The sequence below is a fragment of the Thunnus maccoyii genome, chromosome 1 (genome assembly GCF_910596095.1).
Source record: "Thunnus maccoyii chromosome 1, fThuMac1.1, whole genome shotgun sequence".
NCBI lineage: Eukaryota > Metazoa > Chordata > Actinopteri > Scombriformes > Scombridae > Thunnus > Thunnus maccoyii.
In genome coordinates this window covers 15,229,897-15,257,886 of record NC_056533.1, presented here as the reverse complement: position 1 = coordinate 15,257,886, position 27,990 = coordinate 15,229,897, and the positions used below count along the sequence as shown (strand labels likewise).

Genomic DNA, 27,990 nt, shown 5'->3' with positions numbered 1-27,990 from the left:
GGGGTCCCAGCACCCAGTGTGATGAATGAGACGTTTGTTTCCTGGGGCGAGGCATGAGTAACTATGTGTGGCATCTGTCTAGTTTAAATTTAGTGTAACTGAAGCTACCGCTGGCTGCGCTGTATCAACATGTCAGAGGCTGCATTACACCAGAGAGAAAGCTGTTGAACTCTTGCATCTAGTTGCATTTTTTTCTCTCTGGTCCACTTTTACTATGGGGCGCAGCTTGCTACACAGGGATTAGGGTGGTTTGAATCCTATTTTATTTTGGGCTACCACTCAAAGCTATATTTTGGTCAGGCTAATGCTCGGTATTGGCACCTCTCCCCCATGCAGTTTTTGTTGTCCCACTCCCATTATGTGTCCAGTGATCAGTGTGACATATTCTAAACTCAGTTATCAAGAAAGAATGATTGTTGCAGGGTCATTTATTAGATATGAACAGCGATAGGAGGTGGGATAAGTAAGAAAATGTTTAAATTAAGTGTTCACAATCAAGGACTTCATTAGTCACTTTCAAACTTGTGATGCACCAGTTAGATTTTCACAGGATGACGGTCCACATTCCAACTGGGGCCCATGTGGTTGAGTGGACCCTACTACGTGGGTCACAATTGGAATGTGGACCATGTGGACTCTGACAGCTGGATGAAAAGGGCATTACACACCAATTGCAAATAGAGGTTTTAACAACATCATACAAAATTATGGATGCTCACGCAAAAATGAATGATAAAATTGAAATGTAGGAGATGATGTTACAGTATGGCTGCATTGAAAAGTTTAAAAGTTTTAATTTATCCAGTGATGTTCTTTTGAAATTAGATTTCTTTCAGAGGTTACACTTGTTATTGTTACACACAGTAGCTATTATACTCAAAAGAGTAAAACATGAATTGGGACTCAAGAATTTCTAGTCATCTTGTTAAACATGTATGGACTTGTAGAGCTGTGAAAAAGATGTATAGAAAGGGTTTTGGTTTAGATTTTGTTGTGGACGTAAACACCTTACATTTTTATATTTTTGAAGGGGAAATTGTCGTCTTCCTGTTTTCTCCTTGATTATTTCCGGCTAGTTTTTTTTCTGTTGTTTTGTGTTGGCCTGATTACAAGCATGATACAGAGTAACAGGACCATTATGAGGCTCTCTTCCTAAGCAGAGCAGATGGACCCTTTTACATGAGGACACTGCATTTCTTATTAGCACATGACCATATTTTCAACATCCATTCCTGTACTAAAGAAGCCTGACTCAGAATGGGGAGTTGCTCTGCTGGTACAGTTGTGTAATTAACCTTTGCATAGAGAGGTCATGGCCAGGAGGTTGGAGTGGCCATTGTTTACATGTAAAGATTAGTAAGGTAGATATATATAGACTTATTTTTATACCTAGCATTACCTTGTTGATGCTTGGGTATACCAGGAACAGTGTATAAAGTATAATAATCTATGTGATTTGTTATGAACTTTGTTGGAGGTTATTGGTTGCCACACTTTGTCAGTTTTGTGTATATACTGTAGTCTTGCTATGCTTTCTAAGACCCATAGTTTGCAAATGTCAACTTCTCTCTGCTTCTCTCTGCTCTGTATGTCTCCCTCACACACTCTGTCTCTCCCACTTCTCCTTTCTCTCACACATACAAGCACACAAAAGCTCTGTTTCCCTGTCTGTCCCTCTCCATTGCTCTCTCTCCCACTCTCTCTTTCTCTCTCCGGCTGACTTTTTCAGGCACATGCACGGTCAGCCCTGGCAGATTGTTTAAATGTCACCCCTGCTATCAGTAGCCTCTGATGTTATCTGCTCTGGGTTATTGCAGGCCATCAGGCTGCCTGTGTTCGCCTTGAAGGCCAATCTCCTAATGCGCTGTAGCTCTCTATTCATCCTGCTTCACTGAAAATGAATATATACATGAACTGTCCGACAAGTTTTGTGTTTACATGCACACAAAAAACTAGGTTGTTGGAAGAAACCAAATTAAAGGGAAGAGTTGGAGCATGCGTTAAGATGCACCATAATAATCTGGTTAGTCTTAACACCTGTGTTTACACACAACTGGTTCGTAAAGATATGTCCCCAACCTCCTACTATATTTTTCAACTAAGGCTGGAATATTTTTAATGTATTAGTGAGTGTGGTAGTGATATCATGCTGCAGCTGAGAGGCTCTTTAGTTTTCCCATAGTTCTTTTTTAGCTGTTCAGCTTTCAAAACTACTTAGTTTTAGTTTTACCTTGACTGACAGTATTTTGAATACAGCTACGAGTAATGATATTTCCTTTCATCGAACCATACTACTTCTATAGCAATACTTCCCTTGTCCTGGGATTTGTCATGCAAATACACGCATGAAAAAAGTTTGAAACGTTGTCAAGTACATATATATAGCCAAAAACAAATTTTTCCCAGTAGAAATATAGCTGTGTTCACTGGGTTTCCCAAACTTTTTGTTGGTGTTAACTCCTGATGCGGTGCACCACAACCTTTTAACCAACCTTATGGAAAGCTTTGTTGGCATCAGTGATATGACTCTAGTTTGGCTTTGCTCATACCTTTTAAACATGTCATGTGTCATCCTGTGTTGTGAGAAGAGCAGCCTTCAGGTCCCCCAGGGCTCTGTTGTGGGTCCATTTCTGTTTTTTATTTATATGCTCCCTGTGGAGTATATCAAGTGTTTGTCTGATATTGAGTGCTGGATGTCTCTGAATTTCCTCCAGTGAAATGATTCAAAATGAGTTCTAGCATTAGCAGTTTTAACAAGCTAACATAACTCAAGTCTGGTCAATTAATTGGCAAATGCTCAGTATTCATTTTTATGTTATTTTACTTTTTTAAAAAAAACAAACAAACTCTCTTTTAATGTTTTTTTACTGTTATAGTTTTGTTGAGCACTTTGACAAGTTAAAGGTTATTAGTAATATTAATAAAATATTAACATTTCCTGAGATCTTTTTAAGAATACCAATTGAATGTACCATAAAGACAATAAGGGATGTGTTTGAGAGGGATCTTTGTGCGTTGGCGGGTATTTAGCTCAGGTGGTTACTTGGCATTCTATGTTTATCCCATAATGTTATCACGGCATGAGATTGTTAATTAGGAGCTTAATTTAGCTGCAGGCATATGTTAACGTTGGCTTAGGCTGCAATTGTTAAGCCTCTGCTGGCTGGTGAGTCTGCTGTGACAGGAAGGCTTTTTGATGTAAGTCTAACATAACATTACAGGACAAGACAATAACAAGGTTCTACTGATGCCAGATTAAACTGAGACCCATACCTCAGGATTAAACTGTAAGTGTGCTCTACACCTCGTGACTCTAGATAGATCTGGCCTGCCCTATTCTCTTTTACATATAGATTCCTCTCTCTCACTCTCACTGAATTTTTGTACACAGTCCTAACCACCAACACATAAAGGGATCACCAGCAGGTTTGGCACGAACCCAGTCAGCAAGGTTTAAAGCCACAGGTGTAGGCCAACCCTTACAATAAGTGTCTGCATGTGCGTCACAAGCTCTGTGTTTAGAAATGTAGGCAACCAGCCAGCTGCAGAGTTCTTGGAAAACCCAGGGGGAAGGAATTAAATTTGCCTTTGAAGGCTCTGCTGGGAATCACTGCAAATACTTATATCAACCCCGATGTTAAAAATGTAAAATAAATTCTTTAATTCTAGAAAGGTTGGGAAAATAAGCTTTATTTGATTCAAATTTCAAGTTACTGTTGTTGAATTATTGTTGATTATTTAATTCATTAAACGAGGTATACACTCTTCATCAATAACAACAGTCAGTGTTGTCGCCATCAGTTACATTAAGTCATGGTGGGCCACCAACTGCCATGTTGTTACCTTACATAAAAATGATCTCAAAGAGTTCCACATAGTGAGGTATACATATTTCAAATTTGAGAAAAAGAGCAGCGGTATCAGATTGATAATCCGTATCTGCAAATCCCCTGAGATGAGGTATTGGAATTGGTAAATCAATAAAGAAAAAGTTGGTGCATCCCTACTGTCACTCAGAGCATAAAAAAAGATTACATATTGTCACGCAGCTTGTATCTCTTGATGTGGACTGATACATTTGTAGAAATAGAAGCGTGTCTTCTGTGAGAGGGATAACATATAGCTGTCTCAAGAAACATTTCAAAAATGCTTTTAAAGCATTGAGCATTTACATTTTGTACTTGTTTTACAGACCACAGAATTCAAAGATACTGTTTACTGTTTTCAAATGTGTCTGCAATTAAATGATTGGTTGATTAATAGATTATTGCCAGCTATTTTGATAATCGATTAATCATTTGGAGTCACTTTCTAAGAAAAAAATTTCCAGATTCTCTGATTCCAGCTTCTCAGATGTGAATATTTTCTGTTTTATTTAGTCTTCTGCACAGTAAAGTGAATATCTTTGGGTTGTGGACTGTAGGTCGGAACAAAAGAGGATATTTGAGGACACCACCTTGCACTTTGGGAAACAATGATTGAGATTTTCTGACACTTTATTGACCAAACAACTAATCGATGAATCGAGAAAATAATCAACAGATTATTCTCTAATGAAAACAATAGTTAGTTGCAGCCCTAAATGTGTTATGATAATTCATCTCAGTTATATGCCATTTATCTCATAATATTACATGGTGTGTTGGCACAATGTTGCTGTGGTCTGTTGGTCAGCAGCTCTTGAGGAGAGCTGAAAGAGGAGACTGGGCTGAACACAAAGCCTTCTGCACAGGGGATGTAATCAGAGCCTGTTCTAATCAACCTGCTTTCCCACCACAAAGGGAACCCTGGCTTAGGTTACCCTCTAGCTCCGGCACCACATGGTGTTGGGGCTAGTGGGTAACCTAAGACAGTAATATGTGTTGGTGTATGCACATACACAAACACACACACACACACACGTGTATATATCTATCTATATCTATATCTATATATCTATATATATCTATATCTATATTTATATAGATATAGATATATATAGATATATAGATATATATATTAGAGGACAGTGCAACCACATATACACTACGTGACACAGGAAGGCAAAGAGACACAACCACAGACACACAGGAACATACACATTCGTACACCACCCACACTTCTATGCCCATACACATACACATATACACATACATAGACAGAAAGATCGTGGGCGCACCAGCAGGAACCTGCAACAGCAATGAGCTTGTCATCCTCTCTGGGAGAGACAAATCCTTCTCTCCCTCAGTAGTAGACTGGGCTTTCTCAGAATGTGGGCCTGTGTGTCACTGCCGGTCACAGGACCCTGACACACTTCGTGTGCAGTGAGAATAGGAGGAGGGAGGAACAAAGTCTCTGTGGCTTATCCCCCAAGCGAGAATCCCCAGGCAGTACTACAGTCAGCCAGAGGCCTGTTGAGCTTTGTGTCAAGGAGCCAAAGTGTCTGCCACCATCACCAATGGGTCAGACCGTTCCCTGTGGTTACCATGAGAACACAACTGTCTTTGCAGTGTGTCACAAACATCCAGCAATCCACGCTTCACTGAAACATCTCCCAGTGAGGCGGAGCTATTATTAGCTTAGGTACAGCAAAGCCTCTTAGAGATCTTAATTTAACCGGATTGGCTGTCTGATGTATGGACACTTGAGGAGTGTGTGACGCACTGGGCTTTCAAGAACAGTGCAGGGGCTTTACATCCAAGGCCATTGATAAAACAACAATACCTCTCCTCTCCTGTCCTCTCCTGTCCTCTCCTCTCCTCTTCTCTCCTCTCCTCTCCTCTCTTCTTCTCTCCTCTCCTCTCCTCTTCTCTCCTCTCTCCTCACCTCTATGACCTCCTCACGTAAGGTGACTGGGGTTTGGCTTGGACAGGGGGGTTTCCCACCACTGACCCCTTTCCTCACACTGCAGGGTTTTAGGTAGCAGGCTAATCTTATCCCGGGGCAGAGAGAGGGCTGTGGGCCAGGTAACATCCCCTGTCTGACCCTCATCTAAGCAACACTGCCACTTAACTCTCTCCACCATGTATTATGATGGGTACAAATTAGCAAAAGTCGCTTCAGTCAATCTTACCTTCACCAAGTAAACTTTAGGCTACTATGGAACAAAGAGACAACATTATATCAAATAACATGGCAAACAAAAAAAAAACTGAACTCAGTAAATCAAATTGGTGTTGTACCACTGACATTGTAGGACAACATAGCAGAGGGATTTCTAATCTGTTATCTGAGGAGACTGAGAAACAGTCCAGAGACAGCCATGAAAAGGTTACTGCTCTCATTACTACCACCAAGCCAATACAGACACCTAATACAAAGTCCCAGACTCTCCCACAGAATAATAAGATTTTAAGGTGTATGATTTTTTATGCATCATAAATTTTATCCAAACATAATAATTACAGGATACTTTATTGCACTCTATGACTGAGCTGTTTAATTATTTCCACTGGTAGTAAAATAAAAGTTACAATAAAAGTTTTTTAAACATTGCAGCAAAAGTTGTGCTTGCTCTCCAATAGTTTATATCTAAGGCTACAAAACTCAAAGCAGACTGTCAGAAATGAACAATGCTTGGCTGATTGGTAGCCGGTTGATGCGTGCATACCAAATGAAACTTGCATGAGTTTAGGGAGGACTCATAAGCCCTGGTTGGCATCGGGTGCTTTGCAAGATTTCAAGCTTACATTAATGCCAAAATTTGGGATGCCATTACTTGTGGAGGGAATTGTACAGCTTGCTATTTATACTATTTATATATATATTTATCCCAGTTGTAATCAACCAACTTACCCTCCAAGGGAGTTTCTCAATAAAACAACACAGGGCGCATATCAGGTCACAGAAAAAGGAAAAAAACTTTATCCAAAGAGTCCCAGATTTACTAACGTGAAAGCACTGGGCAGATTTCACTGTGACTTTCATTCAATTTGCGCTTTCAATTTGTGTGTGTAATTACCACTTAATTTACTAAGACAGCAGCTTGTCACTCAATTAGCACCTGGGACTGCCCTGCCCTGCCCTGAATGTTCTCTATTTAATGGTTTATTGGTGTGATTCAACAGATCTAAAATTTGCTCATCTGGATTCTGATACTAGCAACCCAGAAAAGGAAACTCACAAGTTCAGAAACTTTTAAAAATAAATTTATTCAAATATGGTTTTGTGGTTTGTATGTTTTTGCATATTAGAAGTGAAAATTTCATGTCTTGCATGAATGTCTCTGTCTGACACGTAAACATTGTGACTTCCTGCAAAGTGAATATGGGGAAGAAATAAATCAAAAACAAATTAATAGCGGCAGCAAAAAATATATAGCATATGACCATAGTAATGAGGATTATAATGCAAGTCTTTGCATTGTTGAATGGGGCACAGAAAAATACTACTGAGGGCATGTACCTTAGCACACAAGGTCTGCTGATGTTTCAGCATGACACATCAGCAGACTGATACATACATACAAACACCACTTGTATCAGCTCTTCCACTAAAACTCCTCATTAATCCCTGCAGGTCTTACCTGCCACATGCTGTTGTTACTGACTTTACTGTTTCTGTCACATGCTGGTGTTGACTGGTTGTGCTGTTGTGCACCATGTCAACCACCCCGATCTCCCTATGTCTGGTTTCTTGTTAATAAAATGCATTTGTGGTGGCATCTCCGTATGTTTTTCTTCAACTATGTTTAATGTACTGTACCAGCATTATTTATCTGCAAGGTTCTTTTACCCCCTGTGGGTTTAATACTGGTTTTACACTGCCAGTTACAGCTTTATATCAGCTGCATTTAAAAATCTCTCCTCTCTCCATACACATTCTGCCTTTCATTGTATTGAATCCAATGTGGATAACTCCACCACTTTTGCCCATTAGTAAGCTTTAACGATCCATAAAGAGTTTTTATCAGTTAATACTGACATTTCATTGTAAAAACAAAAATAAACTTCATCAATGTCCTCACTGCTGACATTTCTACAACAGTATGACAAGTTCATGCTGCTAATGATTTCCTATATAATATTTAGGACAGACTATTTTTCTATTAAACCCTATATCTGTTGCTGGGTTTTTTAACATAATCATAGGTCTGTGCTTTTTTTTCAGAATAATGTCCCTTAATATCTGTCCTCCCTTGGGATACATGGTGTTTAGCAAAAACAGTTCATCAGACACTTCTAATTAAGTCAAATCCTGTGGCATATTGATGGTTTGCCCATCTCACCCATTTAGAAAATCCTTTCAATGAGGACAAAATGTGAACATGCGCTCAACAGCAGGGGAGGGGTTTTCAAGAAACCTATAGACTCTTGAGAGATAGGATCTCTATTATAATGCAGGGATATTTATGACTCTGCTCCCACCTCACTTTGTTTCTTTGTAATTCAAAATGATTCTCTAAATTAGTCTCTAGGATATGGGCTTTTAGCAAGAAGAAATAACACAGTGTTCCCTCCCTATAGGCAATTTTTTTATTTTAATTGTTCATTTTTATTGCAAATATTGCTTTTTTATTAGTTTATTGAGGAACAAGGAAGAACACTCATGGGATGGATTTGCTTTGTCATAGTTACTGCAGATAGGGAACATTTTGCAACCTAGATAAAAACTAAAACAAGGTGATGTTTTCTGTAAGCATGTAAATAGTGTTTGGCAGTGTAGTCTATCAGAAAAGGGTGATGCTTCCCTCACTCAAAGTGTGTATATGTTATCTTTACATTCAGCATATCATTGAGTGAGGCAATTTGCAGCTTTTTCTTTTTCTCACTGCCTCTTTCTCTTCCTCTCAACTCTGTTGTCCTTCCCTTGCTCCCTGTCAGTCAGTCAGATGCTGTCGTCAGACGATCCACTGCTGGGTCTTGTGACAGGCAGGCAGGGCCAGTGCGAAGCTGAGCAGCTATAAATAAAGAGCTTGTCGCTACTGTTGCTGTTGCTGCTGTTGGGGAGAGAGAGAGGACAGAAACATAAGCCCCTTTTATACAGAGATCCCACAATATTGCTGTAACGAAGACCCCTCATTATGCCGGCTTGGCTTTTTTTACACAGAACCAAACAAAACCGGCATAATGCCGCCCCTGTGGGTGATTTTACACAGCATGCCGGAATCAGAGGTGTGATGTGTAACACAATAGTGTTGGTGTCCAATGTGTGTTGTCCCGCCATGCCGACTGTCCCTTTTGCACAGATGTCCATCCGGCAATGTAACTACCTCCACTGCTGGCTTATTGGAGGAACAACAATGACCCCCCATTCTGTGTTTGTACCTATACACAGGGGGGATATTGGCACAGCATTCCCACCTTGAACAGGCTGTGTAAAAGGGACTATAGAAACACAAACCCTTTCCAAGTCCTTTTTACAAACATGTATACCTTAATGTCTGATTTGACGAAACTGTATGATTACTGTTATGTAGTTATCAGTTGAAAGTTGAAATAAATAAATACGGGAACTTGACTAACTGAAAAGTTATGACCTATTTGTCTGTGCTTGAAAAAGCTTTGCATTTTGTGATAATAACTTAAACATTTGTTTATTTTCAAATGTAACAAAATGGTCTCTTATTTTTAGGACTATGGAGTAGTGTGTGATATTTCACAACCTTATCCTGTACAGGCTACACTGTGGTTTTAGCTAAGCTAGATGTTTTATGAATACACATATTTTTGCAATTTTCTGAAGTATATTAATCATTTTTGTCTTTTCCTATCACCATAAAGCAGAAGCTGTGTTCATCATTGCTCAAAAGGCCAAAGATAGGACGTGACAGGAAAGCTGATGTTACATAATGCTTGATTTATTTTACTTTTTATGTTATTTACTGTGTATTTACAATGGCTTATATAGTATGCATTTGAGTTTTTTGTTTAAAAGTTTATTCTTGGTTAGGGTGTAACTGGGACTGTGGCCACTGTCAATGCACAATACATAAAGTACAACTAAAAGTTGTATGTATTCTAAATGAAGTGTGTACTCATGAAGTGAAGCAATATTGATGTTTTTGGAAACGTTATTTTTATGTGTGAAAATGAAAATTCTCAATTTCTACTTTTCAAATGTGAAAATCTCTCTGCATGTGAAATTAATGCATCACATATGAAACCTCTGGAGGAGGTGAGGGGTTACTCCCAGTGGTAGCAGCAGAGAGCACATCCAGTGGAAGTTTATCAATAACCTCTAACAGAGTAGCGCCAATGCGGACAATGGGCTCTTGTCTATTTGTTTGTGTGTGGGTGTGTATGTTTGTGTGTGTACATGCTGCCTGTGCCGGATGACCTTTGGTATAAATAGCCTGCCGGCACTAGCTGTGATGACAGCCGACAGCACGCACCGTTGTGTGAATTTGTTTCCTGAGTAGTGCTGTTCATCGGTTATCCCTCTTGGAACAATGCCTGTATGACTGCCTGCTACCCAGCAACACTCCGGCCTCTAATTTCCTGACACTGGGCTCAATCGCTAGCGCACACTCAGGCCACAACTGCACATAGGTCTGTGACCAAATGATTTTTTTCATAATTTTGGTGATCAAAGGCTTAAGTGCAGCTCTGGTGTGGTGCACTGCTATGTGAAATAGAGGCTGGAGGAGGATGAATTGCTAGTAGGAGGAATGTAATATCAGCAGGTGGAGTTGGGGCAAAGTTCAATGATTGCCAATCACATCTGCTCCTCTTTTCCTTTTTTAAAAGCAATAAACAGTTTAATGGGTTAGGAGGTGATCTCACTTCTCTGAGGCAGAAACTGTTCTGGAGCAAAGTCCTAAGGCACAAATACTGTATACTGCAACACAAACAGTAACATCCATCCTAAATATGCTTTATGTAAATATCATTAAAGGATATTGGGATAATCATAATCGCTGTTTTATCCAGGATCTGGTGTGCTGAATCGAAGAGCCATCACAGCAGGCAGATGTGTCGCTTTCTAGATGCTTGCCAACTGCACTTTATTAGAGATGGGAGGTTTCTGACATAATATGGAGATGATGTTATTAATCTTTCCTTGACTTCAATACTTGTGATGTTTTAGGTGCAAAAGGCTAATGTGTCGGTTAGAAGCTTTGTATTGTTTTTACCTGATCTGCATAAACACAACCTTAGATGTGTTACTCCATTTCTAGGGATCATAAGAGATCCTAAGAATGTGGCTTATAATAACTTGAAATATTCTTCAAGCTGCTGTATCTTAATCTTCCCTTCTTTTTCATCTCCTAGATCTGGAGCCTGATGACAACACATCGTTCTACATCCTAAATGTGGGCCAGTCCCAGTCTATGGTCACTAACCACCAGTCTATTGGCCTGCCTCGTCATGGCATGCAGTCCCACTCCCAGGTCATCAGCACTTCCCCGCGCCTTCAGTCACACAAACCAGGATCTGAACCCCCAAGCTATGAGGCACAAGACAAGTATGGCACCTCCCCCCTGCTGCCCTCTGCTCCCGTGGAGGCACCAAAAGCCTTTGAGTGCCCCAGTATTCAGATCACCTCTATCTCCCCTAGCTGCCAGCAGGAGATGGATGCCAATGAGGAAAATCTGAGGGCAAATGGCCCTGATGGGGACTACCACAGCGACAGGCCCCTGTCCAGAGACCACCTGTATTTGCGCCTGGACCACTCATACCGGGACTCTTCGCTCAGCCCTAGCCCATGCAGCAGCCTCTCTTCTAGGAGCTGGTTCTCTGATGCCTCCTCCTGTGAATCATTCTCACACGTCTATGACGATGTTGACTCAGAGCTAAACGAAGCAGCTGCTCGCTTTACCCTGGGCTCCCCGCTTACTTCCCCAGGCTGTGCCTCCCCTCAGACCGGTGGTGGGGTTTTGGAGGAGCAGCCCCACTGGCAGCACCACCACCCCGCCTTCGTCCACCACTCCCACTCCATCAGCCTGTCACCCCGACAGTCCCCCTGCCACTCGCCACGCACCAGTGTCACCGATGAAAATTGGCTTAGCCCGCGGCCACCTTCCAGGCCCTCCTCACGTCCCACCTCACCCTGCGGGAAGAGGCGCCACTCTAGTGCCGACATCTGCTACCCAGGCTCTGTGTCACCACATCACTCACCCACGCCTACGCCAGGACCTTCACCTAGGGGCAGCGTGACAGAGGACACCTGGGCTGGCAGTCCTTCTGTAGGCATGTCGCCCTTCCAGTGCTGCCCATCTGAAGCAGACATCCCATCCAAGACAAGGAAGACCTCACAAGACAGAACAGCTATGCAGACTGGGAAAGGGGAGCTGGGACTAGATGACCAAGGAAATATGTCTCCTAATCTAGACTCTCCTTCAGAGGAGGCCATGCACAGCCTGAAGAAGGACGGGCCCGGGGAACAGTTTCTCTCTGTGCCCTCCCACTTCCCATGGAATAAACCCAAGCCTGGTCATACACCTATATTCAGGTAAATTTACTGATTTTAATCACATCCAGCGCCATAGCTCACAGTTGCAGTCATCTTGTTCAGCTAAAGCAAATGATTCATGCAGATGATGTAAACTCAGTGCGAGAGGAAGTGTTTGGAAAATTCTCATGTTTTATCTTTACAAATGTCAGCAGGGTCTAATTTCTCAACCTGTTTCTATCTGTTGCAATCTGTTTGTTGTATCCTACTTCCTGTTTGTGTTTGAGAAACACTTGGCAACAGTCGTGACTGCAATATTAGTTTGGAATAGCGTCATCCTAAAGTTTTAGTAAAGTGTTTTTAACTTAGGGCCAAAAAAAGAAGGTAGCGTGGAGATAACTGCCTCTTTATCAGTATTTTTGTGAATTATTAACACAGTCACCACTTGGCAAGATGGCACATTTTGTCAAGAGAGTGTTGTGAGCTGTCATAAAGATTGAAAACCCTTTTTGATCTCGGAGATCAGTGTAAACATGGCAGTGCAGTAAATTAGTATCACATAGCATGTTACATGAATAATAGGCCTGTTGATGGAACAATGCAGATCAATGTTCAGTTACAGGAGCTTTGAGCTTTGTATCAACAGTATAAATCTCACATAGTTACACTGTAGAGTGATACAAGTTTATTAGTGTGTGAAGGGAAACACAGACACACACACGCACATACATACATACACACACATACACATACACATACACACACCAGCACTTCCAAAAACACTTAAAGAGTGATGGGTGCAATCAAAGGCTCATGATGCAGTTTTTTTTAGGAGAGGAGTCTGCTGTCTGTTCTCCAATGTGTGCAGCAGATGAAGACATGGCCTTGTTTGTGTGCACTGGCCCCTAGCACTGTAAATCAGCACAGGGCACATATGGCAAGGGGGCCACCACACACACACACACACACACACACATACACAAACACATGCATAGACATAACACACATGTGTGCTCACATAGACCTAAACACCCTCCAGACAATAACAGGGTCAGCTCTATGATGAGTCAACTTCTTTTCATCTTTGCCCTTGTAAGTGTAATTTTCTCACAAAACCATGACCAAGACAGTGATGGAATAATGTCCAGATTGCTGCAGAGTTGGGTGCTAAATTAATCTATGACATCCACACAATCTGTAATTTTTAATCTAAAGACATGTACTGATTTGTCATGTCATGCTGCCAAATTGAAGTGGTGTATCTATATCTTATAGAACACAACAGCCGCTACTTTAAAAAAATAAATAAGCTGTCGACTTGAATTTTGTCATTCAAGTGTTTTGCTATACCCATCCTTGCTAAAGCTGCTCAAGCCTTCAATAGTTGCTGACATTGGCATAAAATACATTTCCATTGTCAGATGTGACTCTACACCTGAGAGTCAGGTGGTGTAAGCTTCTGTCTGCCACAAGATAAAAGGTCGTTGGGTTCTCTGTGTGCATGCATATGTGTTAGTGGTGTTTTGAACAGATGGTGCAGGTGAAATGGGTGGGATTGGGTTAGAGTAGGTGGGATTAAAAATTGGTGAGGTTTTCAGACATTTTCTTTGACAGAGTGTCTGCTCACAGCGTCCTCCCTCAGCTGTCTACATTGATATATCAATGCCACTCTAATGAGTTGGTTAAAAGGCCAGTATTAAATTGTGGCAAATACAGTATGTACAGCTCCAGTCGGTAAGCAGAGCCTGGGCTAAAATTTGTCAACAAATAATTATGCTAATTTGCTAATTTACTGCATTTGGACCTTAAAAGAGGGAGTGCTGTAACTAAAATGTAAAACTAAATAAAAACAAAAATAAAAAACTAAAATTTTATGTACACCTACTGGTATACCATGAGGCTACCAGTGAATCCACTAGTTGAAACTAAACACTAAAAAGTGTTTTAACAAGCTTTTAAAAACAAAAAGAAAACAAAACATTGTTTGGAATATATTTTCAGGTGTAAGAAAATTAGTTAACATGTCATGTCTGTGTGACTTAAAATGTGACTGAAGTTTGTAGATGCAAAACTACCTGAGTCATTTGATGGAAAGGATGTTAGTGGGATGATGGAGGTCATAGAGAAGGCTAGGGTGTGGGAATGTGAGTTTGTCTACACTATGACTTAGACATTTGAGAAAGGTTATGCTATGTCAGTCCATAGGCCGCGGCTCCCGCTCTGCTTCGTCACAAAGCTCATATTTCCTCTGTCCTCTTCTACTCCTGTTACCGTAGCAGCCATGCAAAGCCACACTTCCTGGGTGGTTATGTCAGGCTGCCAGGGAGGAAAACATAAAGGTTAGTGTCTTAGACAGAGCTGCCATCAGGTGAAAACCTTGTTTGAAAATCGTACTTAAAAGGATTGAGAGCAGCTCTTTGTTGGCTGTTTGAAAATTACAACATATCATAACAGACTATACATCCATCATGGCACTTGCTCAGTGCATGAATAACTGTACGCTATAGGCCAAAAATTGTATTTTCTGACATAGACAACTGTCATCGCATGTGATTTGCTCAACCAGACTGGTTATTCTTTAAGTAATAAGTTAAAACCTTAAGTTGTTTTAGGTGACATTTCCATGCCATATGTGGTAGGAGAATTTGCAGAATGTAGCTCAGTTAGATTTCTAACCACAAAGCTACACTGAGCTTCACAAAACGTCTACAAAATATCAGACACATGCCTTTTGATTCCAAAATGCAGTCTTTCCTTTAGATTTGGTGCCAGTCTGTTAGGCAGTTTATGAAGTGAAATGGCTCCGCTGAAAGCCTAACTCACATGTCTCTAATTCAGACTGATCAGATTGGTCTGCACATAGCCAGCACTTGACAGGCATTTGGACAGGGAAGAATTAAAGGAGTCAGCTATGCTGGCTAAAACTTTACAAACTTTCCCCTACAAATGACTTCTACTGTCAAATATCTGTCATGCAGTTTAGACTCAGTACATTTGCATGCTAGGAGCCTGTACTGTCTTGGAAAGAGCAAAATAAAAGTTTATGCCACCATGTGACAGTGTGCACAAAGAGCCTACAGTGATCAACACTGAGGTAGAGATCAGTGTGTAGCTGCCTCTTGGCCCATGCGACAGCACATACTTGCAGCTGCCACAGTACAGTGCCATTTCACTGACTCGGGCCTAACATACACAGCCACAGAAATACAGAAATGCACACACATTTATGGACACACTGCTAATGTGCATTGGCACACAGACACACACACACACACACATGCAGTTTAATGTATGATTGCATACTGCTGTGCCCAGAAACAGTGGCACTTTGTAACTGCTGCCAGACAAGAACACCTGGATGAAACACATATTGCATGTGCAGCCTTACTGTGGCCTTGGTGGCTCATGAATAATTCATTATGTACATTATCAAGATGTGACAAAGTTTTACATTGTGGCTTGTATAACAATGCATTTATCTTTGTTACAGTAGAGATATTACAGAGCAGTACAAAAGTAAAAAGGTGCCATAATAAATATATAAACATATGAAAAAAATGTAAACTAAACGTATATTGTGGTATATTCTACCAACAATTGATTTGAATGGTATATTTTTCAGTACATCTACAATAAAATACATTATGGTCCAGATCACTCCCAGTTTTGGGAGTTTGGACATGAGACGCTGTACTCTGAAATATATTAAATTTTAGTGGATTGTACATAAATACAAGTGAATAAATAATAATCAACAACCATACATACAACAAGGATGGGAAATGTTATGGCTTGGTTGATAGTAATGGTTGCTGGTAGTGTTTACAAATTGTTTGGAGGATAAACTGATCTAATGGACTCAGATGGAGAGACCCAGTTTCTCTGTGGAGAAGGCCATTGAGTGTTTTATTTTCGAGTGCAGCTGTTCAAATATGATTGTGGCCTCCACAGATAAAAAAAAAAAAGGAGGCAGGGAGGAAAAACACATAATGCCAGCCCCTGTGGTGCACAACACATAAAGTATACACTTACAGCATGCACACAGAAACACACTAATTTACTCACTGTCTGAGAGACACTCATCCTCCCATCCATTCACTGACCCCCACAGAAAAACAGGTAAAGACTCACAAAGAAAAGTCCCCTTTAGAAAATGATTCACTCTTAAGTCTTAACATGACCTATTACACGCGTTATGTTTAAGAACAAGATCGTTATATGTGGACATTCCAGTGATTCACAGTCTTGTGGGGTGAGTACACTGCATGTTATACCCACATCTACCACCTATGATACTGTCTCAGACCATGAAAGGGGAATACCACTCGTTTTCAGCTTTTGAAACGTTTCGGACTTAAGACAGCTTGTGTCATCAGATAGACGTATAGTCAGAGATGTACAGAATAAGTTGATAGATGGAAAATGTGAAAGTGTGAGTACACGACAGATTTTTCGTTCTACTCAGGTCAACTTCAGGTCAGACTCTTCATATTTACACACACTAATTACTACAATCTCAAGCATTTCTGCGAAATGCTTTGACTTCATCTTTGAGCACATATTTTTACAAAACACTGTATTTTATAATGGTTTCATACCAAAATTGAAATATACTCTTCCTTTTTGTTTATATGTGTGATATTCTCTCCTCAGGACCTCCTCGCTTCCTCCGCTAGATTGGCCTCTACCAAGTCAGTTTGGCCAGTATGAGTTGAAGATAGAGGTGCAACCCAAAGCCCACCACCGAGCACACTATGAGACCGAGGGCAGCCGAGGAGCTGTCAAAGCAGCATCAGGTGGCCACCCAATTGTCAAGGTAACATATTTTGGCATTTTATCACACACTTGGGGCACTTAAAGCTTCTCAGCCATCAGCACTGACATAACCCCCCACTTTTCTGTAGTTTAAAGCTGAAAGACCATTACCCAAAGTCTAACAAGCTTTAGTGAAAAACATTTGTTCTGACATATTACTCTTAAAAATGACTAAAAGCTCCAATTACATCGCATAAACTTTGGTATTTTGCTCCATTAAACAAAATAAATGTCTCTACCATACTGAGGATTAGATTTCCCTCTGAGGTCAGGACTGATTTACCGTCTATGTTAACATGGTGTTCACCATGCAGTAGTTAAGTTAGACACTGTGCACTGAGCTCTTATCATCCAGGTCCCACTGTGTTAACCACATAGTCAAGATGTCAACTCATGCAGCCTCCAGTGATGAAATCGAACATGAAAGAAATAGAAATAGGCTGAGCCAAACGTATTTAGCAACCACTTCCTGAGAGTCAGGCTGTTCTCTACTTTGCAGGGATTGCCTTCTGCTTTTGACTGAAGTATATTGTGCCCTTACAGTGTATGTGGAGACACTCTTCACACTTGAAGTAAAAATATCAGTATTTAAATGAGAAGGCTGATGGAACATCTTCTGGCTCCTCAAAAGTCACAGTTTCCTGTCGAAAAAATCTCATTTTCCTTCCACAATGCTTGCAACATCCACCAGTAATCCATAGATAGTTGTTAGACTAAGACTAAGGCTACATCATTGGACTGTAAATTAGTAATTTTACAGTCTTATAGCTGGAACATCAGCCGATTGTTGTGAATGAGCATTACATTTAGGGTTTCATTTTACATATCTGCATGTTCGGATTGTCATATAGATCCTGTCCCACAGCTGGACCTGTTGATGCAAGAAGACATGCAGGCAGGCAAGAGAGCCGTCTGCCTAGTCAGCTGGTCTGTCATTTGATAGCACCTCTAAGAGACTAGGTGAGCCTACACTGAGCTAGGGCTGCATTGCCCTCCCAGAAACAGAGAGAGAAAGATGGAGGGGAGAGCAATAGCAGACGATGTCAGTCCCATTAATAATTCAAGGCTGCGGTGACAAGCTTCCTTTGTTTGTATGATTAAGGTAGAGCTGTGGAGCCGGGCCATGACCATTGTTGTGGAACCCAACAATGGCTGAGTTCAGGCTGACAGCTCGGTCAGCTGTCTTATCAGCCAGACAGGATCACTACATACAGTCCAATTCCCTCAGTATATGTTGCACATTTGCATCTGTTCTACTAAGACTGTAATGGTTCCTGTAACATTTCCTTTTCAATTTTTGAAATGTTGAACCAATCCTCTTAAGCTTACTGCCACTGTATATCATTTGTATATTTTTATTTATATATTATGCACACTTTATACTTTATGCACACAAGGTGTGTCCAAACTTTTGACTGGTACTGTACATTGGTCCCAAGTCCACTATGGTAACACCCTATGTGAAAAAGTAGCAAAAAATATGTTCTATCAGTAGTAAAACATGTAAAAAGGTATTGGAAGTAGAGCGACACTGTATTTGTTTTTAATTATTATATTTTGTTATTACTGGGTGTGAGCAACATGTGTTAATCATTTCTCAAGACTACAGATGGGAAGTAGGTTAGTCCTCAGGCTAACTCAAGTCACTGCTCATCATGCACGTTATGTACAAGATTTAACAATTTAAGATACAACATTTTAACAGCTGTGGGCACAAAATATCCTCACAAAAAAAACAAGGAATCCCAAACCACTATTGTACGATTGTTGTTGCTTAAGAAACAGCCTATGTCCTTATACATTCAGTCATGCAGGCTCCCTCCAGGCCAATCATTAACCATTTCAACCTCAGTGAGACCAAGATTCTATCCTGCCATATGTGACGATGCATAATTTAGTGGTCAAATTTTTTTCAACTGAGCATTTGCCACGCTTGCCCTCATTCCTCATCCCAAGAGGGAATTGTTTGGCTATAGCAGTTTCCTTGCAATAGCTAGTGAGTGGAGTGTGCATATCTTAGGTCAGACAAAGCAATGCCCAGCTGGAACCTGGTCTACAGTAACGACACATGACTGTGTCAGTGCAGCCGGTTTTATTGTAGTGTGAAGACTGCAGACTCTGGTTTCTTTGTTTCAGATGTTATTTTTATAATTGTATTTCTTATCAATGCAACGGTTTATCTTTTTTGATGGGGGGAGGGGGTGCAAATTTTGACCAAGTGTCACTCGGTTATATTTTTGCTAGAACACCCTTTCATGATCAAACTGACAAACAGCAATGTGTTGCCACAGACAGAGCGAGCAGACAGTGAGAGAAGCACACAGACATCATTTGCTTGTCATGAGTGGTTTGCAGAGATTAGTGCAGTGAGGTAAAGACACTGTGGGGCAAATTCACAAAGAATGGATTGCAGCTGCTGATAGCACCATGAATTGCACATTACTTGCAACCGATATCTGCCCCGTCTCAAGGTCCGATTCACAAAAGATATGGCACTAATGATATTACAGTGCAAACACACCCATAAAGTTTTGCAGCTGAGTGCAATTTGCCCTTGTTTTGCGTCTGATTGCAATTATCCATGTGGCAAAGTATAAATGTTGCCATTGCGCCAAGAACACAGTAGGCAGGACAATGGCAGAGAGAAAGAAAAATAACATTTTCAGACCATGAGCTAGAAGTCCTGACCAACGAGGTGCAGAGACATTCCTCAAAACTTCAGGCAAGGAATTTAAATGTGAAATGATCACTGGAAAGTCTGGCTGTGGCACCGCTTATAAATGCACTTCAGTTACCACCAACTCTGGAGACACTAATACTTTCACTCAAACTGTGTGTGACTATTAGTGTTGGTCTTTGTGAATTGGACTGTTTTTGCAATGAGGCTCATTTGCATAGAAAGGGGCCAATTTTGCACCAAATGAATGCATATTACCGAATTTAAATACGTGCAAATGGAAAAGGAGCAGTTAGGGATGCATTTCATCCTTTGCGGGTGCTTTGTGAATTGCACGGTTTATTTTTGTCTTATTTGTGAGGGTTTAGCGTCTGCAAAAGCTGTGCAGTCCTTTTGTGAATTCGTCCCTGTGTGTTTTATTAGAGTTCGTGTGAAGGGAAATGAAAGACCTCTGTATTTAAGATATCACACTGTACCCAGCTAATGTACACAACCCCCATCCGTTGTTTCTCTTCCGCGTAGTGGCAGTTTTCAAGATTAATATTTTGATGATACACAACTGTACATTTCTGCTCTAGAATTATGTGTCTTTATCTTAACTTTACTTATCTTTCAAAGAAAATGTAACAAACATGTCAGTAGTAGAAGTTGCTTCAGTATAATTTTAGAATACATTTCAGTCTTTACACAACCCATCTTTGTGTCTAGACTTCTAGTATAGCAACTAAAAAAAGACAATCAACATACAATTAACATCTGCTTGTACCATGTGATGATATATAGTATCAGCACTTGTCCAGCAGGTCTAACAGTCAGTCTTTGTTTACTAAACACCCACTCCTCTATTGTTAGTCTTCTTAGCCTCTTTTTGATGCACTGTGCAAAAAAGTACCATATTGAAAGGTCATGTCTTTACCCCGTGATGTCATTATTGTTTTTACAGAAACACACACTCATTGTGCTCTGTGTTACTGTTTGAGCTTATCAAAAGAACACACAATGACATGCTGGATATAAGGTCAGACCTATGTTAAAATTGATCCTAAAAAGTCTAAACAACAACAACAAAAACTCACAGAAACACATTTGTTTTTGCTGTACTCATGAGATATCACTGTAGGCAACCTGAAAGTCATTCAGACACTGTTTTGACCCAGTATGTATTGGGCGTAAGGAGGTCAGAGCACTTGAAACCGTTAACAAGCTTGCACATATCATGTTTCCCAGGTGCACTGTACTGTAGGTGTGAAGCAAGCTATTCCCAACAGGCAGAACAACACTAGTGCCTGCATGTGTGATTGCAGTTATTCTGCCACAGAATTTGAATATGTAGACTGGATATTACAGAAATGAAAAACTTTGACAGGCACCATTAAAAAACAGCTTTTCTTTAGTGTAGAGTGAGAGGTATAGGAAACAGATGTGTTGGGGCAGCAGAGGTCTCATTTGGGTGAACGACTACACGGCCGCTGTGTCGAGGATTCTGTTTTTCTGCTTTTCATCTTTAAGTCATTGTCCACCTACAAAGCAAGCTTTACTTCCAAGTTTTAATATATCTATCTAAAATACTGTGATACTGCAGCAACTACTCCCACTACAGATTGTACTTCTCGGTCCTCTGGTGCCCTGCGGGACTTCTCATTCTCCTTGGGTCTTGACTCTGGTGGCGTGATGTCACCAGATGACGCCATAGTCGCCATCTGGACATGGTGATAACTTCCTTTTGTGGCTACGCTGTTCCCCAGATCAATGCACCACTGAGCTGCTGCGTCAACAGAAAAAGAAGACAATGACAATGAGAAAAAGAGCTGTGGGGCTGTGTCTATTAGTCTCTGGATACATTTAGTTTCTTCATACGTCAGTAGCCTGGAAAGTAGGATTTCTGGACATTGACATTTGTATTTTGGGACCAAGAGTTCACATACTACATTAAAAAGCTGGAGCAGGTTGGGCCCACAGCAGCAGGGAGGGCCAAACTATGTTGTCTTCTAGAGTCAAAAAAGCACACTTGCATTTAACCCAGAGAATCATAGGTGATAGCATCAATCAGGATTATGTCCTCTTACATGCAATGAAAAGCATTCAGATATTTTTTATTGATTTTATTTATTTATTTTAATTTATTTTATTAAGTTGTAACCTGGTAGAGTACAAGCCTTCTTCAGCTGGATGATTTCTGGTAGATGGTGTGATGGTGGCCAGTAGAAATATTCATAAACCAAACATCTGAACTTGTCTGTGCATCTTTACACTTGCCAAGTGGTAAATAAGCTTATCCATGTGGCTTGAGGGCAGCACTGTGGCATGTAACCAGGTTTCCTCCTGTGCTTGAATTCTTTTTCATTAGTTCACTCAGAATTCATTAACTGGCCACCTGTCCAGGGGATCTACACCTTTGTCAGCAACAACTTTATGCAGATACAGTTGCATCTGTGGTTCAGTTGCATGTCTGTCCAAGACGGTAGTTGCTGGAACCTTCTAGGATTTCTTGCCTTTGCTTGTGATGATGTTGGTTTATTGTTCTGTTACAGCCACTGCTGTGGTTTTAAACATACCTCCCTGTCACTACTGATGTTTCTGGTCTTGAAGGCTGTGTCGAGAAGGCTATCATTGGTGGATTACAGTTTAGAGAGGTGTTTATAGTCCACTTTGAAACTCTAAATACTCTCATCAAACAAGTGGATTACTGGCTCACAGTAATACAATCTTTTACTCTTGACCTGACAAAGTACGGTATTGCAGACCATGTGTATCGTTCTCTTGTCTTAATTCTACTTTGGTTTTTTGCTGCTCAGTCACTTTTTTGTGAGATTGTAAACAAAGTTTAGGCAAGGAACTTTTGAATAATATTCCGTATTACTTTAGACCTAAAAGAAAGGAAATGTTTAGGACATCTAGGTAGACTCTTTAGATCGTCACTTACCGAGTGACTCTCATGCATTTTGTCTCTACAAACTGTTTCCTCAGAGAGAATGGTTGTGTAAATTTTTCTGCATGTCTGTGTAGATTTTAATGCCTCAGTTCAGAAGTTCTAGGTCAGTGATTTCTAACCTGCGGTTTTGGGCCCCAGACACAGGGTGTAGGAGCTATAAAGAAGTGTAGGCAAAGAAACTACAAAGCAAATGAACCACTCTGGAGATCTTATTGTAAAGCTCAAGTCAGATTTGTTAACAAGCTGTGCTCTGCGTGTACTCTGCCACTTGTATTATTTTGTGGCATTTCAACCAATATATTGCATTGTACATTATTCTTAGCAATAACTTGTCCTCTGGAAAAGAAATACATCTTACTCATTCAGGGAATAAAACATGACACTTCAGTGTGTTTGGAGTGTGACACCAATTTGGTCTGAGTAATACTTACACGAAAGACATGAGGGAGTTGACCAGCTGTTGATCATTGATTTAAAGAGAGACAGGGATGTCACAAAGCCTTGGTCAGTAATAGTCAGCTCCTTTCCTGTCTGTATGCACGGTAGCCAGACAAACAGAGGCCACAAAGCATGACAGTGTTTACGCAGAATTGTTTTGACAGTCATGATTCATAGTACTGGGTTCTGTGAGGAATGCTGTGTATTCCTATGCAAAGAGTGATACCCTGGGCTAATGATATTGTCACTAGCTACAGTGTAGCATTGTCCATGTTGTTTGTGGAGCTTTTCTGCAGTAGAACTACATCCAGTAAAGCACGACAAAATAGGAACCCTATAAATATTTGCACCTTCTGGTGATTGAAAGTTTTTTTGTTTTTTTTTACAAAGAAAATACATTTGTAGAATAAAATATGTTTGTAAAACATCCGCTATATAATATACAATCATACTGTATTTATAGTGTATATCCAACATTCTTGAAAACAAGCAGTGTTAGGAAATTTTTGAGGTTGTTTAAAACATGTTGCAAGATCCAAATGGTTCTCAATATGTTCCAATATCGTTGACCACCTGCTGTTTTTAGAATAATACTTTGCAGGATGGCTACGTCTGTGCCTGGCTGACTGGCTGTTTTAGCAATTCCTCTGGGGCTAGCTGCAGACCATAATCGGTACACCTGTTGCTAGGAGACATATAAGTCCAAAGCCTCTCTGGCTGGCTGAGGTATCCTTGTGCGTATTTAACCAGCTTAATTGAGTGCTGCTGCACCCACACAAATATAAGGAGCCCCTCTGGTATTACCTGCTGGGCTAGGCATTAGGTAGGCAGACACAACAGAAAAAGGCTGTCAGATACAGTGAAGAAACAATCACACTCACTCACACATACAGTACACAGCACATACACAAAACAAGTGCAGACAAACACAGCATAAGACTGAAAAAAGAAAGAAAAAACAAACAGTTGGAAAAAATATCACGGCCATCTTTAAACTTGTTTCCACAGTTGATAAATCTAAATGAAGCTATGGTGTCTGGTAACAAGGATTTGAAAGAGAATATGATAATATAATGCTGTCCAAGACAGCATTATATTTCCACTGGCTTGGATGATTTTGATTAATTGATTTGGTTTTGATCCCAGTGCTTGAATGCAAGGCCGTGACCCCATTGCTCTCTCTCTCTCTGTCTCTGTCATTCACCCTCACATTTTTAGTGACTCTAATCTCTTCTCTTATTCTATCCATCTTTATCCATTTCTTACTACGCATCACACTTCTCTCTTGCTTTGTACTGTGGTGAAGCTTCTGCCATACCTTGACATCTCTCTCTCTCTCTCACTCTGCTGACTCTCTCAATAGACTGGCTGCCATCATTGGGGGACGAATAGACAACAATGCAGAGCCATGCGGTTTGCACTGTGTGAACTGGCTGGAGCTAGTGTTGCTTTGCCCCAAGGCTGTATTTGATGTAAACATGTTGGAAGCTTGGCTCTCATTTGTTGTAATCAGGCTTAGTGCACAGTGAGAAAACAGTCACTGAGAGGGGGAGAAAGAGAGAGAGAGGTGTATGTGTGTGTGTGTGTGTGAGAGAGAGAGAGAGAGAGAGAGAGTGGGGGAGGATAGAATGGGGAATAAAAGGAATTGAGCTTGGACCAGTCTAGCAAGGCCATATACAGCCCTCATGCAGTATACAGTAAACGCTCCTCTGTGTGTGTGTGTGTGTGTGTGTGTGTGTGTGTGTGTGTGTGTGTGTGTGTGTGTGTGTGTGTGCGCGCGCGCATGTATTGACCTTGTTTAAACAAACAGTCAACCGGCCCCCTGGCTCTCTCTGCCCTCCCTAGTGTGCTGGGCAAACAGCAAGCCTGTGTGAGCTGTGTGTGTGTGTGTGTGTGTGTGTGTGTGTGTGTGTGTGTGTGTGTGTCCATAGATCCCAGATCGTCGTGCCACAGTAGCGAAACCACTGCCAGATAAAATGGGCCCACTCGTGACCTTGACCACCATTGCTCCTGTTTCTACATTTGTCATACACACATTTTAGCCAAACACACACACACAAACCTTCTGTCGCACACACATTTTAGCACCACACACACACACACACACACACACACACACACACACACACACACACACACAAACCTTTCCAAGGACCACAGTTTACACCAAAGTCAGTGTGCTTAAATCCACACATTCTAATACACACACCCCCTCTCTCTCCAACACAAGCTACAGGGCCGTAGTTTACACCAATGTGAGTGTACGTAGCGCGTCGCTCACACACACACACACACACACTCACACACACACATACACGCATACACACAGAGAGAGTCTCACCATGGCAACAGTGGAGCAACACAGGGAAACAACTTGGCAGAGTCAGGCGCTCGCTGTGAGAAAGTGTCGAGTTACGGCAGAGGGCTAGAGCTGAGGTAGGTGAGAGGCGAGGACAGGGACTGAGAGAAAAGAGTGACAAAGGGAAAAGAAGTGGGAAGAGATGAGAGGAAGAAGGAAAGTAAGGATAGGAGACGGTAGGCGATAAAGTAAGTAAGGAAAGAAGGAAATATAAGCAGAAAGAAGACAATGAAATGAGATGAAAAAACAAAATGAATGCTTTAGTTGTTGATGAAACACAGTATGTGAAGAGAAGCAGTGTTTTGCAGCAGGGAGCAGGTGATATTCTCACCTTTGCCCATATAAATATCTCATTATCACAACCCTTGGAGTGCAGATCAACTCTCAGTACAGCTGTTGTTTTTATATTTTTTTGTATTTTAAACAAAACTAAAAACCCTGTGGTGTGTGTGTGTGTGTGTGTCTCACTGCCTGTTTATGTGTATATGCAGTGATGGGAGATGTTTTTCCCGTCAGCTTGCCTGCCTTATTACTGGACCGGTGGAACAGATGAAGGCCAAAAATAAATGGAGACTTTATTTAGTGGGAGCTGAGTATGTAACCGTATCCAGCGGTTTTATTTTAGGGAGTTCATCCTAAACTCGATCCACAGTCAGCAGCAGCAGCGGCAGCAGCCGTGAGTTAGTTACAGGCTTCAACAAGCACAGGCCCGGGGACATGTGACTGGTGTTAATGTCAGTGTCGTTTAATATAAGAACTGATCTCTATCAGGCCCCAGTTACTTGCTGACTGACCAGCAGGGTCCAGTGCACTCTGGCCAGGCAGAAAGGTGAGGAGTTAAAAGTGCAGAGACCACCCTCCTGTGGTATTTCACACTCAAGCATAGATTTAGGGGGTGGCGGAGGGGTGACTCAGGAATGTCAAACAAGTCAAGGGTGTGTGTCGTGTGCATTTCACTGTCGAGAAGCCTCCTTTGCCAGGACCATGGTACTATCCATGTGTGCTTGTTTACATGTCCTGCTGTTTGCAGGTGGTGTTTTACCCATTTTCTGAACTGAAGGTGCAAATAGGCCCCCTAAAGTGTGCTTAGACTACTATTTGAGGAGCTCATGATATTGTAGAGATGTAAAAACATGTTGTTGATGTTGGAAAGGTTGAAAAAGATCAATGAAAAATGAATTAATAATTCTATTTAGGTTTTCCTTTTCTTTGGAAAACTACTACTAACAACTTCTCACATGAGCTGACACGTTTTTTTTCCCCCCGTTTAGTTTTCATCCCCTTCGTACCAGTACTTGGTGTTAAAATAAATGTTATTCTTTGAACTAGCACTATGGTGTAAGGCTTTCATGTGTTAAGTTATTGTTGTCTAAATTAATCAAATCGAATTGAACCGAGGAAATGCAAAACAGAAAATAATTGTGTTTTTAGAAACATTTGTGAATGTGGCAGGGTGACTGAATTAGCTTGGCTATGTGGTAAGTTTCTGTTTGGCCGGGAGTGTCTATTCACTGGGACTGCTGAAGTGAGCCCTTTCTTTCTGGCCCTCTAATCAGGTTTTCCTGGTTGATTATTTGATTTGGAAAGAACTCCTGGCCTGTTAAGTGTATGTTTGTCAACACTCTGGCTCCAAACCAAATCCCTCATGTGCAGAGACGGAGAAATACAGAGAATACAAGAGGACACAGAGGGATGCAAGGATGAAGAGGGCAAATGGAAGGAAAGAAAGAAAGAGGGTCTTTTTCTGTTTCTTAGTGACAGTCCATAGTGCTGCGTATGATGGACAAACTGAAAAAATGAAACTTATACAACCTTTTACAACATTTTTTAACCTCAGCAAGTTCAGGTGGTGGAAAAGTATATTCTTGATGCTAGTGCTGTATTTTTTATCCCCAATTTCTGTGCTTTTAGTGGTATTCTGATTACACGTTCCCAGTGTTTTTTAACGTCTGTCTATCCTCTCACACACATACATTTCCCCAGACGCTGTTAACTCATTTTATGCTGTCTGGAACACACATGGTGCTGCAAATAAACATGCCCTCATTTATGGACACACAAATACAGTGTGCACTATGTCATGCACACAGACACATAGACATGTGTACACATGCAAACGCTACCCGTCTGTGTTCACTTCCACAGTGTGCAGACATGATCATAAAACAAGCGACACAAGCCACTAGACTGTTGATTCCTGTGACTCTGTGTTTCTTTGAATCCAGAATGATGGTGTCATTTATGGTCATGGATCCATTCAGACCAGGATGCATAATTACCTGTTAGCTTGTTACTAGCAAGATTTATACTTTCATGTGGTTCTTAAGATCTAATGTGGCTTCCAAATATGAACCCATTACTGGTTATTATAGGGGCCTCATGTTTTTCCTTGGTGCAACTTCCTTCCGAATACATTTCGTGTGGAACATCCAGTCGTTTTGAATGTTTGGTTGGTTT

At 40.9% G+C, this 27,990-nt stretch overlaps 1 protein-coding gene across 1 annotated transcript in view; it reads left to right on the top strand.

Annotated features, from left to right (window-relative positions):
• nfatc3a (nuclear factor of activated T cells 3a) overlaps positions 1-27,990 on the top strand; it is a 64,706-nt gene that overhangs the window by 10,051 nt on the left and 26,665 nt on the right. The window contains exons 2-3 of the mRNA XM_042407302.1: positions 11,193-12,372; positions 16,966-17,128. Coding sequence (XP_042263236.1) covers positions 11,193-12,372; positions 16,966-17,128 — 1,343 coding nt within the window. The remainder of the gene's footprint in view (positions 1-11,192; positions 12,373-16,965; positions 17,129-27,990) is intronic.